Genomic DNA, 14375 nt, shown 5'->3' on the forward strand with positions numbered 1-14375 from the left:
GTAACTAATAATAATAATAATAATAATAATAATAATAATAATCCTACTATAATGGACGTTCTGTGCGTCTTTGTCCGGCATGACTTTGTCCAATCAATGTTGCAGCTCAAGAGGGTGTTTGTACGGGTTTTCCTCTGCCTTCACAGGCTCCATCGCCGCCAAACTCGCCAAATGAATAGAAACATTACCTGACTATCTACTACGCACAATTTTATGTCCGTATTCAAATGTTGTGAGGTATTCTGGCCGATTTTATCCATCCTGGCTCGCTCAGCCAGGCGCAAGAGATGTGACGTTCACAGACGAGTTGAGTCTTTTGAACGGCTCTTTCAAGTGAACGATAACCGATTCGTTGTAAGCCGTTCGTTTATGTGCTGTTTTTACATTCAAATTACCCACACTGCCTTCATGCTTCACCTGTGTGCCACATGAGTCTGAATTGTCCATGATGCCTTCACCTGAACGACTAATGACATCTCCGAGTTTGAGTTGTCCCAGCACGCCACATTCACTCGAACGCAGCTACATGCGCAGTTTATCAGTGACATCATCATCAGTGACAGTCCGACTGACTGGACTGGAGAAATTTACTGCTGTACCCAGGAGGAGCGACTGAAAAAACTGGAGATGTGGGATTAACTGGAGGAGCTTCTTCCTATAAATGCAGATATGCATGCATGTGGTAGAAAAGCCGGGCCCTGGTGGACCCCAGCCTCACCACAGTTATGGTATGAGGTACCTGTCTGCTGTTCTACTCTATGCAAGGGGCCGTGAAACACACTCAAAAATCTGTTTCCTTTTATACATTTGAAGGTTTTTCAAAAAAGTAACGCAATAATTACTTTCCCTGGTAACTAATTACATTTATGAAGGAGTAATTCCGTTACTAATTTGATTACTTTTTTGGAAAAGTAATAAGTATAACTAATTACTTTTTCAAAGTAATTTGCTCAACACTGGTGGTTATGCTGTCGTTCATAAAATTTCTACTGCTACCAGACCATGCTACAATGTGAAGGCTGCAGTTCACTACCACTGTATGAATTTCATTATGCTTGACAGGCCAAACAAATGCACGCTCTTCCCTTCATGCCTCGCATGCTGGCTCAAATTATTACCTGCACAATGCATAATTAAATGATAGTTTACAAATGGATAGTGGTGGCAGACAACTTCTACTTATCACACCATCGTACAATGGCACCACGGGTACAATGCCGCTAGTAATAATAATAATAATAATAATAATAATTTTTCCTAATAATCATATATCATCTTTCACTAATTAATTCCATCTATTACTAATATTTATCAGTCCCACAGTGAACTGGCAATATGTGGCTTCACCCAAAACACAGCTGGGATAGGCTCCAGAACCCCTAGGACCCTCTTGAGGATAAAGCAATTCAGAAGATGAATAAATGAATGCATATTTTTCCCCTACATTGGAGTCCCTCATCCACACGTAAATGTCATTTTATTTTGCAGAAAATAGTTATTAAAACACTTTTTATAGTGAAGAGCAGAAGGATTAAAAAAAAAAAAACTGCAGAAATCACCAATGAGAAAAAAATAATAATTTGACATGCACTTCCAGTTTGTATTTGACTGATGTGTCACTGAACAACATGACTGGCCCAGATTTATAACGTATATTGCAACTGGCCACCAGGGAGATATTGAGATCTTTTGGCATCAAATGTTAAGTGTTCTTATGACATCCATCTTTATACAGTTAATAAGTGCTTCAGACATACTGATTATAACACACATCGAATCATTTTCTGACCAAGCAAACCCCTTACTATGTTGGGACAATGTGACCAAAAGATCATTGAGACACAAACTACAGGTTTTCTCTGGTTTATGGAGGCTTAGGGTGTATAGCATGGATTTTTGTTCTTATTTGACAAGAAACAGCATTTTGGCATTATTTTAGTCTGATGTAATTCCAACATTTACCATATCCAGATGAAGTAAACACTAGTGCACATTTTTCTGTATGTCTGTAACAGCTGCTGTTTGCCTAGACCATGGCCTAATTTGTCTCACCAGGGTTTTATAATGTATCAGAAATGTTTTACACTCTAACATAAGTCTCAAACATCTGTGTATCAGACTCAATGCTTGTCAGAGTTCAGACCTGCAGCTGACAGACTTGTGCTAATACTTTGTCGTTATTTCTTCAGTGGCAGTGAAACAATATTTCATACAAACTTGTAAGTGTGGTCTGCTAGTACAGACAGATGCTAAAGAACTGCATAAATGGACTGAAATAAACTCACTAGCCTAGTGACCTGGGCTAGTAATGTTAATGGGGCCATTTAAAACAAACAGGTATTTTTTTAATAACATAATCTGTACTTCCTCCTAAGAGTAAATTATATGTCAAACTATGCTTGATCACATCCCAAGATCCTGAGATTGCCCAACCCTAGCTGATAGCAATCAAAAATGGCAATATATCATAGGTATGCTACTGCTAACAGTAGAATTAGGCACAACCCAAATAACATGAGACCAGTTTTTGGCCATGCCGTCCAGAACTATATTCAAAAGGTTTGCGTGTCTGGCAAAGCAGTGTGTTTCTGTATGGCAGAAGGCAGGAAATCCTCTGCGTCTGCTCCTGATCTTATCACACTGCCATCTGAATGAGGAGGTCTGCATTCCAACCAGGTGACAGGGACACCAAACGCACGTCCAGACCTGTTCCTGAAACCTCCTTCCGATCTGTCTGCAACCCTCCCCTTCCTTTTGTCTTTTTTTATAAGCTATGCTGAGCACCCATTAATCTTCATACTCTCTGTCTCCTAATGTTGTTGATCACACTTTAATGCACATGCACACTGCAATTGCACATGCAGTGCTTTCAAGCCGGGTCAGGTGGCTGGGGAGCTTGGAAACAGATACCTACAAACCCTGGCCCAAAGCTCAGCTACAGATCTAACAAAATGTGAGGCACACTGAGTGTCTGGCATCACTGCAGCACATGGCATCAGATTTCTGACAGCTGTGCTTTCTCCAAGGACACCGTCTTCCTCTCTACCTGTTCACCTTGGCTGAAAAGGCGAGGACCAATCCAAAATATCTGACACATTAAACAAAGAGACAGAGATAAACATATATGTGGCAGAGAGCCAGATGGACAAAGGTGAATGAACAGGAGAGTTCAGGGAGGACAGTCAGAGCAACAGAACAGCTGGTTTAATATACAATGGGAAAAAGGTAGACAAAGGCAGCCATCATCTGATGTTTTAGAAATGTTAATATCATGCATTTAAACAGATGCATCTTCAATACATTTCCACTATAGCCATCAAACCAGGTCATTATTTAACTTTATCTAATGTATGATTCAGACTGACGCAGCATACATGTGGAATGTCTACTCATAAGACTCAGAATCACAGTTACCGTCAGGAAGTTACTCATTATTCATCACTTATTAATTTTACTTATACATTACTTCGCTATTTACCAAATCAAAATTAACCATTGTCTAGGTTTGGGTGGATTAAAAGCATTTTACACTAAGAGTGTACTTTCATTGGAAACTGGTTCTGTGGGTTCTTATCAGTGTTTGTACTCCACAGCTGAAAATTTGCACAGGGGAAAAAATGATTCACTTTGATTACAGCAGATTTCAGACTGTGGAACAATACGTTTGACCAATGACATCCTTTGTTCCACCTAGTATTCTCACGATGCTGACATTTAATTATGATGTAATTATACCACAAACAGGCAGTTACAATGTGTATCTCTTCTCTTGGATTTCAAGAGTGATGATACACATTGTACATTCTTTCTTGAGAGAGAGAAGTTACAATGCGTTCAGTTTGCCTCCTGATGAAAGTCTTATAATAAACCAATCCCCTACAATAGTGTTTCCACAATCTAAAATACACTAACTATGGCTTAAGAAAATGCTGCACGTTTTCTCTAGCATAAAGAACGATGAGGAGGCCACCTCCATCAGATTTTGTGCTACTTCCAGCTCTCATCAAAATGCCCATGGGGGTCTCTTGGAAATCACCATTTGTTGAAAAGCATTACACACACACATTTTTTGCAACTGCAGTTGCTCCATTACACGGTTGTGGTGGCACTGTAAATTTGTACTAAATAGAAATATTACTTCACTGGTGTAGAAAAGAGGCTTTTGAAGTTTCTTTTAGGCTGCCAAAGGGTTTACCATACTGATCCCCTTTTTTCCCTCAAGACCTCCAACAAATGTTGCTGTCTGTCTAAAGTGTAGGCATAAAAATAACCAGAAAATCAGTAAATCTGTGATCACAGTGTGTCATATATTCCCAGATTTTTCTTACTTGTGGGAGTGTTAGTTCAATGTTTTGTGTTTGGTTTTTTTCTGTCTATGTGGTTTGTAAATGTAAAAATTGTAATACTTTAATATTGTGAATGGACCCCAGGATGGATAGTCTTTGCTTTGGTAGAGACAAATGGGGATCCTTAAATAAAAAAATAAAGTAACAATAAAACTGGTTGCAATAATGTTTAAACATGAATCGTAAAACTATTAAAACACCTAAAATATGGGCAGTACAGATGATCAGGATTGTACAACCTTCAACAAATCGAATCAGGAAAAACCCTGCACTTTATCCACCTTTGGCCTGGAGTCAAGCATCTCCAGGGCATAACGTTACCTGAGCACCACAAACACAAAAGTACCCTTATAGTTAGCAAAAGACACTTTAAACAAATGAAGGACAACACTGTCATGACTGTAACTGTTAGACTTCATTATGTCTTCACGGAGTAGGTGATTCTTGGAACACGGCAACTTCGATAATTTGCACCAGACCCAGTGCATATGTCATATCACAAATGTATGTATTCTGGCACCGTATTTTCACATCACAACAGCTTTTGAGAAAGTTGCAGTTGTACGACATGCTACAGAAACATACTGAAGTCATTCTAAGTCAAGGAATGTTTCATTTTAATTATGCATAATTAACAAATGAGGTTGAACATTAACATTTGAAATTACTTCTGTTAGTATTATACATTGTCATTTGAAAGACAATGAGGGTGATAATAGAAGTTTTCTGGAGCTTAATGTTCTACCTGTCTTTTTTAAACTTGAGTTTTGTCATGAAAATATCATTGCTGAGACTTGAAACTTATATATGATACTGCAATCAATCACACTGAAAGTTTAGTCTGCTTTCATTTTTGCAAAGTTAAAATGTCACTTCTGAATAAAACAGATAAAATCACTAACAGTCTGATCTACTTTTGTAGTGAATTGATGGACTCTTGACATCTGACATTTGGCACAAATAATAACAATGAGATAAGACAAACAGTGGCTTAAAGGGGAAATTACATTTTTAACACTTTTAGAAAGGCCTGTGTGAAAAAATCATATGATGATCTTTTGAGGAAAAATCACAATCCACAACCTGATTAATAATTTTCTCACCTCCTGGAAAATATATGTGAGTTACAACAAAACCAAAGTTTTCCTCTAGTATTTGGAGGCTTCAGCTATGCGATGACTTTGTGCTGTTGTTGTCTGACTAGAAACTCAATTGTTGCATCTTTTTGAACCAAAATTATTACAATATCTATCATTTCTATATGAAATGAACACAAGCTCACAAGTAGTAAAAGTATAATGAATCAAAACCATTTATTTACTATCATAACTCTAAAACCTGTGTAAATCCGCCTCACTGAGTTCAGACGCAAATAAACTTAAGGAAATTCATTAATATTTCTTCAACAGCAGCAGCAACAACATTCTACACAAACTCTCTGCAAGTTAATGTAAATGAAAAGTAAATACTTGAATGCTGACAGACTTTAATGTATTGCTACAAACAGACTCACTAACCTCGTGACCTATGCTAGCAACATTAATTCTGCAATGTTGTAGAGTGCTAATACTACATTCAGCACTTTGGAAAATACCAGAATTATTATTATTAACAGGCTATACTAACAAAAATATTTTTGATACACTGCAAAAAAGGGGTGTCTAAAAACAAGATAAAAACAATAAATCTGAGAAAAAGGTACTCAAAACACGATGAAATATCTGTACATACAGCAAGACAATTTCACATGACAAGATTTCTTGAATTAAGATTAAGATCTAGAAATAAGCTTGTCTACAGATGTATGAAAACTTAAAATAAGAAATTAACTCTTAAAACAAGATAAATTATCTAACACTTCTAAATCTAAGTTTCTTTTATCTAGGCAAGAACCAAATAATTTGCAGTGTAGTACTTTATTTTTAGTGTTATGATGTGTATGACCCTCTGAGAATAAAATCATGTGAAAAATGACGATTGATCACAGTCTAAGATTAAACCCTACTGATCCACACAAAATCAGACTGAACATATAAAACAGACTAATATTTCCCCTTCTGCTTCTGTCCATCTTGGAGTGCTATTATTATTTTTTTTTTTTTTTTGTGTCAATACCACTACCAGTTATTTCATTCTGGAATAAGGGGACCTACAGTGAAGTTATTCAAGGTCTGGGTAATTAAAATAGGTCAAACTATTCATAAACACATTGATATTTTACATGTAACACAAAAAATTTTAACATACAGGAGAAGCATTCAATAAACATACACCTCCATCAAGAGACCAAGAGATGGTTCTGTCATTTAATTCTAACATCCTTTATTTTAAATAATCAGAAAAGAGGAGTTCAGGTCATGATGGCGTCCAGCTTGTTGCCACTGCTTCTTATTAATATTCATGCAGTCATTTCTACATAAAAACATATTCTTGTTTTTGGTTGGATCAGCCCCCAAATGTAATGGGCTTTTCTTTTGCTCATTCCCCACCCTTCCACCAAGTTGAATGAAAATCGGTGCAGTTATTTTAGTGTAATCCTACAGTTACATAAACAGACAAAAAAAAATGACATGGTCTTCTTTTGAGATAAAAATAAATACTAAAAGTCACATGCCAGCAAAAAATGCCACTCACTTTTGACTTTATTGCAGAAATGGGCCACTTGTGTCTGAGTATTCATGGGAAAGTGTACGTCATCTGTGTTTTTTTTGTACAATGTCCATTAGTCAGACGCCTGCCTTCCAGGTTAGGTTATAGCACCAAGCAAAACTACTCACAGACCCAGGTGACTTCTACATAAATATGCAGCAAACTCCACAATTGGCACCTATCACCTTTATATTTTGTACACACTCAGATTCTAAAGTTTAGCCAAGTCAAGCTGGCTTCCTGAGGTACTCCTGAGACCTGAATTTGCCCTAAACACAAAAAAAAAAAAAAAATTGGCAATAAATGTGACATTTTTCTTCTTTACAAAAAAAGTGGATTTTGTATTATCTAACAATAGGTAAAACAATGACAAAAAATAGTTAATGTCTACACTACTTGACCAACTTATTCACATATGCAACAAAATTATTTGTAGATTCAGTCTGTAACTAAACAAAAAATGTTAAAAAAAAAAAAAAAAAAAAAAAAAAAAAGGTCATTTAACACTTGAATCACTATGCAAATATGACTGCAGTTTATGTACCAGCAAGATACTGTAAAACTGTTAGTTAAACTATTAGTGTCCAGTGGCACATTAACACTACAAACAGTATAGATAACAGAATCATACACTGTACATTGGAAGCATAAGAAGATTAGTGAAATGGTACGAACAGTCCCATCTGTACGTATGTGCAGTAACAACTGCTAGCTTTTAGCAAAAACATCACATTTAGTTACTTGATGATAGTTAAGCATATTGATTCAATAAAATAATGATGTTTTTATGACTCAAGAAAACCAAACACTAAATGCCACAAATATTAACTAAAGTCACAATTCTGAGAGACAAAAAAAATTACAGTTTTAGATCATTTGACCAACTTCTGCACTTGTGGATGAAAGTGATTGGTAGTTTTAGATTTAAAAAAAGAAAGAAATCACCAAAAAAGCAAATTTACCGCTTGAATCCCCGTACTAGCAAGAAGCTGCAAAACGTGGATAGACTCCTAGTGTAATTATATAGAAATGTAGCTCACTACTCCAGAATAGTTCATAATAGAATCCTGTACCGAACATTAGAGGCATAAGAGCATGAGGGAAATGATATGAACAGTGTCATAGATGTGTGCAGAAACAGCCGTTAGTTTACAACAGATATACTGCATATAGTTAATAGATAATAAATCAGCATATGGATTCAATAAAATAATTATGTTTTTATGAAAGATGGAAGCAAACCAAAGCAAACCATGTTTAACTGAAGCCACTCCTCTGTGGAACTGGAGTTACATGAAGCATTTCCATTTGTTAATAAAGTTGTTTATGATAATAAGCCAACTTTTGAGATACTGCACTTTCACTTTTCCTCATTATTAACAAATAACATACTTCACAACAAAAAGCTAAAACTAAGCACTTTAATAATTACTGGTTGGTCAATAAACTGTTCTGAGTGACAAAAACAAACACATTTCAAGTTTGTACTAATGAGAAATAAAAAGAGCACTTTACAAAACAAATTATAACCATGGGATTGAGGTTATTGCGATAAAAATGTGATGAATTTCTTTCATTTAAACCTTTATGTGAATTCATTTTCATTTGTTAAAAGTATGAGGAGTATCTCAGCTTCTTATGTAACATCTTTTTTTGAAGCTAAAAGTTCACTGCTGTCATGTATGATGATTAAAATAACATTATCACCCATAACATTAAGGAAAACATTCTAAAATGAAACTGTAGGTTCACTGTTATCAAGGAAAACCTGATCATGTCCATTAAACTACAATAACACCTTTTACTTTGGTTGTTATTCTGCTTCTTTACACACTGTGCTTCCATTTTGCACTTTAACTGATTAATGCCTTTTTTGTATTTTTGTCTCTATACTTGTGCTTTGATCAAAGACAGTGTGCGATGAAACATCCAGAGCAGAAAGTTGACATTTGCGGAAACAGGCTCCCGCCAAGACGAGAACAAGAATCTGATTGACAAGTACAAAAACAAGCCACTCGATGAGGCCCTGAGTGAGACGCATGATACCTTGAGAAGTGACAAGCCGCCTCCTGTTATTTTTCCATGCAGGAACCTTTACACGGAAACGGACCAAATTTGATTTGAGAACATTAATTCTATTTATTTGAGGGAGGAAATGAGCTGCTGAGTCAGGGGAGGAGCAGCTGGATTTAAGCACAACAGAAACCAAACACCTTTAAGTCGTCTGGCTCAGTAATCACCAAACACACACAAAGAGCGTTTTTCTCACTCTTCTGTGTGTTTATTTTGCGTACAGGCTTCTATTTTGCGTACTTGTGACACTTGGGAATGGCAGAAACAGCAAGAGATAGAATAAGACAGGAGTGATGACAGAACAGGATGAAATATTAAGAATCACAGCAGAGGAACTTGACCCCGCTGTGAACTTCAGCTCCACAAAAGAAAAGAACTTTGAACCAAAACAACTGAGGAAATAGCTTTCCGTTTCTTTACACTTTTCTCACAGGGCTGGGCGAACTCATGATCTTCTATCGTAATCAATCTCAGTGTAGTGAATGATCAAATTTTTAGAAGCATCATACAGATTCTTTAAATGGACCATGTACGTGTGTAATTAGAGTATAGAGAGTTTACAGAGTGTGTTGCACATAGGTTTGCACTTATACATGGCCTTGTAATAGTACCACTAGCTTAGCTTGCTAGACTAGTGCGCTTATTTCAGTCTAATTATAGTGAAAGTTTAGCATCTGTTCGCGCTTAAGTGCTCAATTTTAGTCCACACTAATTTGAGGAGTTTGTGTAATGTGCTGTTTTGCTGCCGACAAAATAATAATGAAAAATTATTGTAAAATCTGTCAGTTGCAAGTCTGGCTTCTGAAATCCAACATGCAGTGAGTCTGATTTACACCAAGGCTTTAAATTTATGTTTGAATGTAAAAACATTTTTCATTAATTATGAAACTCCGGTGGGACAAATTAGGCCGTAGTCTGTGTAATTAATGGAAACACAGTAGCTGCATGGACAGGAAAATATGGACTCGTGTTTAGTTCATCTAGATATTATCCCATAGTGTAATAGAGTCGGTCAAAAATGATGCAAAATGCATTTCTAGTCAGACAACAACAGTATAAAGCCAACATACAACCGAAACATCTAGAAACCAGGGGAAACTAGAGTAAAACATATAGTTTGGTTGCAGCTCCCTTACATTTTATAATAGATGACAAAACTGTATATCAGATTATGATTTGTGATTGTACCTCCTTTGGTCAGATCATCCACCCCATGTTTAACAATTACATGTTTTGTCATAATCTGTAAATATAATATGGTATCACAATGCTCATAACACAATATGGATGATAGTTTCCAATCTGATCATAGACTATGTTAACTCAAACCCACACAAAGATTTTACCAATATATTCAGGCTGCAACTAACATTTATTTCTATTATTGGAAAAAAAAAAAGACAAAAATGTCTATATTTCCATTGGATGTAGTCAAATTGCTCAATTCATTAATGTATCTAAATCTAAGTTAGTTTTCAGTGTCCTTGTATCACATCATCCAAGCACAAAAATGTGATAACATGCAAGTCTTTCATTTTTGATTGAAAGAAACTGTTGCTGATTAAATTTCCTTCGATCAACTAATTGATGAATCAAATAATGGACTGAATTTCACATCTCAACTAATGATCATAGCTCTGCAGTAAGCTTATTGTATATTCAGCGTATCAATGCCAATGCTACTACATTTAAATGCTTCATTATGAGCACTGAACAACAGAAAGACACATTTTTTCCTGCTGAAGTCAGCCATCTTTAACTGAAATGTCAAACACGAATGAGTAATGAGTAGGGACAGTTATATTAAAAGAGACAATGCAGTGTGAAATTGGGGATTATGGGTACAGTTTGATTAATATGACAGTGAAAAAGAAAAATGTGTGCATTATGTACATATTTTACAATAAAAACATTACACATATTATTACAAAAGGGTATCGACATTCAGTTGAAAAGTGACAGAATATTTTTGTAATAGATGAGAGGATGGAACTGTTTTTTTCAAATGGTCTGGTAAACAGCTGAACAAAAGAGAATAAATCAGTCCATACAATGATATGTCGGCTAAAATTTGCTTAGAGGTCTTATTTATGTCTTTGTGCATAAGAAATCAATATAAGTGAATCCCCAAAGGAACTTTGTGTTGGTAAATGCAAGTTATACAAATTTACAGGATTTCAGTTCTGTTGCAAAATGTTGATGGTCATATGAACTATGTTTTCAGGTCAAAAATGTCCAATTTCATCACAATTAATGTTATATTTTCATGTCATAAATGGCCAAGTTATATTTTAATTGAATTTACCTGAAAATATTCTATTCTTTTAGTTTCCCAGTTTTTCTTACAAGATTATATACTACATATCACATGTTTTATTTTTACAGGTTCCAATATGGAGTATGGTGCTGATCCATCCTGCTTATGTTACGCCAATACATACATTAAGAATGTCACACATCACTTTTTAAATCAACAGTTTTCTAATAATCATTTTTATAAAGAAATCACAATTTTATATTGTTATTTACTTTTTAGTATGATGATAAACTATACAATAAATAATTATGATCCTAGTTTTACCACAGGGATCATGTCTGGAAACGGTGACATGGCTGTCGAGCATCAGTATGATGGGATCTGTAACAACCATGTCACATCCGTCCACTGCCACATTTTGTGTTTTTGTTAAGCTGTTATTGTTTTAGACCCACAATACTAACATTTATGAATAAGAGGAGAATTAGCCATGGTAAGTATATAAGTTTATTACTAATAAAGTACTGGTACTGACCAGATCATCATGGGTAATGTCACGTCTGTCCACCAGCTAAGTTTTCACATACATGTCCTAGAGCTTCCACTGTCAAATAATATCAGTAGTCTGTGCATTATTTCAACACAGTTCTATGCATTTCTTCCCACTTTTTTTTTTTTTTTTGGACAAAAATGGCCACTCATTTGACCCCCTAAGTAAATTTTAGCCGATGTATGATTATGTCCAAAAAAACAAAACAAAACAAAAAAACAGAACAAGAAGAAAGTGTTTGTGGTGATATCAGATCAGGAAGGATGAGCAGCCAGGCAGTGCCCAAGATCAGAAAGACAATATGTCAATATATGCTTTCAACATGACATTAGAAGATCAGAGGCTGTCAATGAGAGAAAGGAAACAGAGTCATATATAATCTATACTGTAATGCATCTGTAGATGAACAGAGCCTTTACCTTCAGGATCTACACAGGATGGATCAAATGGACATCTGAGTGGGTGTTAAAGTGACTACAAAGTTGACGGAAAAAGTCAAATGTGAAATACTGCCGAAAAACATAACATATTTTGGATGTTTACACATGTAACCAGTTTGTTGTATCTTATTATTGCACTGAAAACAAAACCTTACATAAGAGGATCCTCCTGTCACAGATTCGTTACAAAAGTCACAATGTCAACAGTGAATAAAACCACGAGAGCGCGATTCATAATTCTGGGAATGTATTCACAGTGGTCTGGTGGGATTTTTCGAGGGGTGGGGCATATTCCGCTTTCAGATGGGAAACAGGGGAAAAAAACTTTGCAAACTTACGCGGCACCGCAGACAATGAAGACCTGATTAAACTGGAGATACCAGTGTCCAGACTGAGCCCACGGAGGAAACACACACATTTCATTCGGTAACATGTTCGTCCAGTCCCCGCGTCCGTCTGCCTACCCACCCCCACTTCCACAAACACCATCCACACGCACTATCCCGACACGGTACAGTTACGCATAAAAGTTGCTCTCCACCATTGACTTTTTCTAATGAGTGAGCGACATCCTCAGTGTAGAAGCCCCGCACAAACAGTCCAAATAAAAGCCCCGGCGGCCAACATGACAGCACCGAGCCCCTCAGAAATGTCCCACCTCAACACACCGTGGACCTCGGCTGCTCACAAAAGCTGTTTCCACTCCAAGTCTAAGTTAAATTCCGTACGTTTCGCTTTTCAAGGACACTGCAGCTCACTGTCACAAGCCCCTGTTTTGTCGCGACACACACGGGCGTGTTGCCCTGCAGGGCGAACAAGCCGAAAATTACCGAAAAAGCACGAAAGCGTTTACCTTTTTGCTGTTTCTGCTGTTATAACCGTTGTATGGGTTGATTCCTGCCCTTGGCGGTACGGAGAGCAGCATTTTTCTCGGCGCTATGTCCGGAGCGGCGAGCACAGCCCAGGCTGCCAGCTGACGTCAGCAGCTGGGGAAGTGAGAGCTGGAGTCCCGCTGTTTGACTGAGAGTGGTGCTGCTGCTGCGGCAGGACAGGACAGGACTGGGTAGGGTAGGGCAGGGTAGGGGCCCCCCTCTGACAGCCCCTGGGAGGCTTCAGGGGGTCCCCAAAAAGAGCAAAAAACTAACTGGAAAAAACGACATTTAACCCATGAAGACCCAAATACCCAGTGGTGACCAAGGCAGGGAAGGGCAAGGCAGGGGACCCCCTCTGCTGGCCCCTGTGTGGATTCAGGGGGTCCCCAAAAAGAGAAAAAAAAAATAACTGAAAAAAAGGATATTTAACCCAGAAAGATGACCAAAATTATCTACTGATCTAAAAATATTTAACGCACAAAGACTCAAACAGCCACTGGTGACCAAGGCAGGGAAGGGCAAGGCAGGGGACCCCCTCTGCTGGCCCCTGGGAGATTTCAGGGGGTCCCCAAAAAGAGAAAAAAAATAACTGAAAAAAAGGATATTTAACCCATAAAGATGACCAAAATTATCTACTGATCTAAAAATATTTAACGCACAAAGACTCAAACAGCCACTGGTGACCAAGGCAGGGAAGGGCAAGGCAGGGGACCCCCTCTGCTGGCCCCTGGGAGATTTCAGGGGGTCCCCAAAAAGAGAAAAAAAATAACTGAAAAAAAGGATATTTAACCCATAAAGATGACCAAAATTATCTACTGATCTAAAAATATTTAACGCACAAAGACTCAAACAGCCACTGGTGACCAAGGCAGGGAAGGGCAGGGCAGGGGACCCCCTCTGCTGGCCCCTGTGTGGATTCAGGTGGTCCCAAAAAAAGCAAAAAAAAACTAAAGATGACCAAAATTATCTACTGATCTAAAGTATTTAACCCATAAAGACCCAAATAGCCACTGGTGACCAAGGCAGGGAAGGGCAAGGCAGGGGACACCCTCTGCTGGCCCCTGGGAGACTTCAGGGGGTCCCCAAAAAGAGCAAAAAACTAACTGAAAAAAAAAAGGACAGTTAACCCATAAGATGACCAAAGTTATCTATTGATCTAAAATATTTAATGCATAAAGACTCAAACAG

At 37.3% G+C, this 14375-nt stretch overlaps 1 protein-coding gene across 3 annotated transcripts in view; it reads right to left on the reverse strand.

Annotated features, from left to right (window-relative positions):
- The window catches only part of LOC115420135 (RNA-binding motif, single-stranded-interacting protein 2-like), a 40491-nt gene extending 27177 nt beyond the window's left edge, over positions 1-13314 (reverse strand). For all 3 annotated transcript variants that reach the window (XM_030135373.1, XM_030135372.1, XM_030135371.1), the window contains exon 1: positions 13169-13314. In XM_030135373.1, the coding sequence (XP_029991233.1) occupies positions 13169-13240 (72 nt within the window). In that variant the 5' untranslated portion in view covers positions 13241-13314. The remainder of the gene's footprint in view (positions 1-13168) is intronic.
- Between the last annotated feature and the right edge of the window lie 1061 nt (positions 13315-14375).

The sequence above is a fragment of the Sphaeramia orbicularis genome, chromosome 5 (genome assembly GCF_902148855.1).
Source record: "Sphaeramia orbicularis chromosome 5, fSphaOr1.1, whole genome shotgun sequence".
Taxonomy (NCBI): domain Eukaryota; kingdom Metazoa; phylum Chordata; class Actinopteri; order Kurtiformes; family Apogonidae; genus Sphaeramia; species Sphaeramia orbicularis.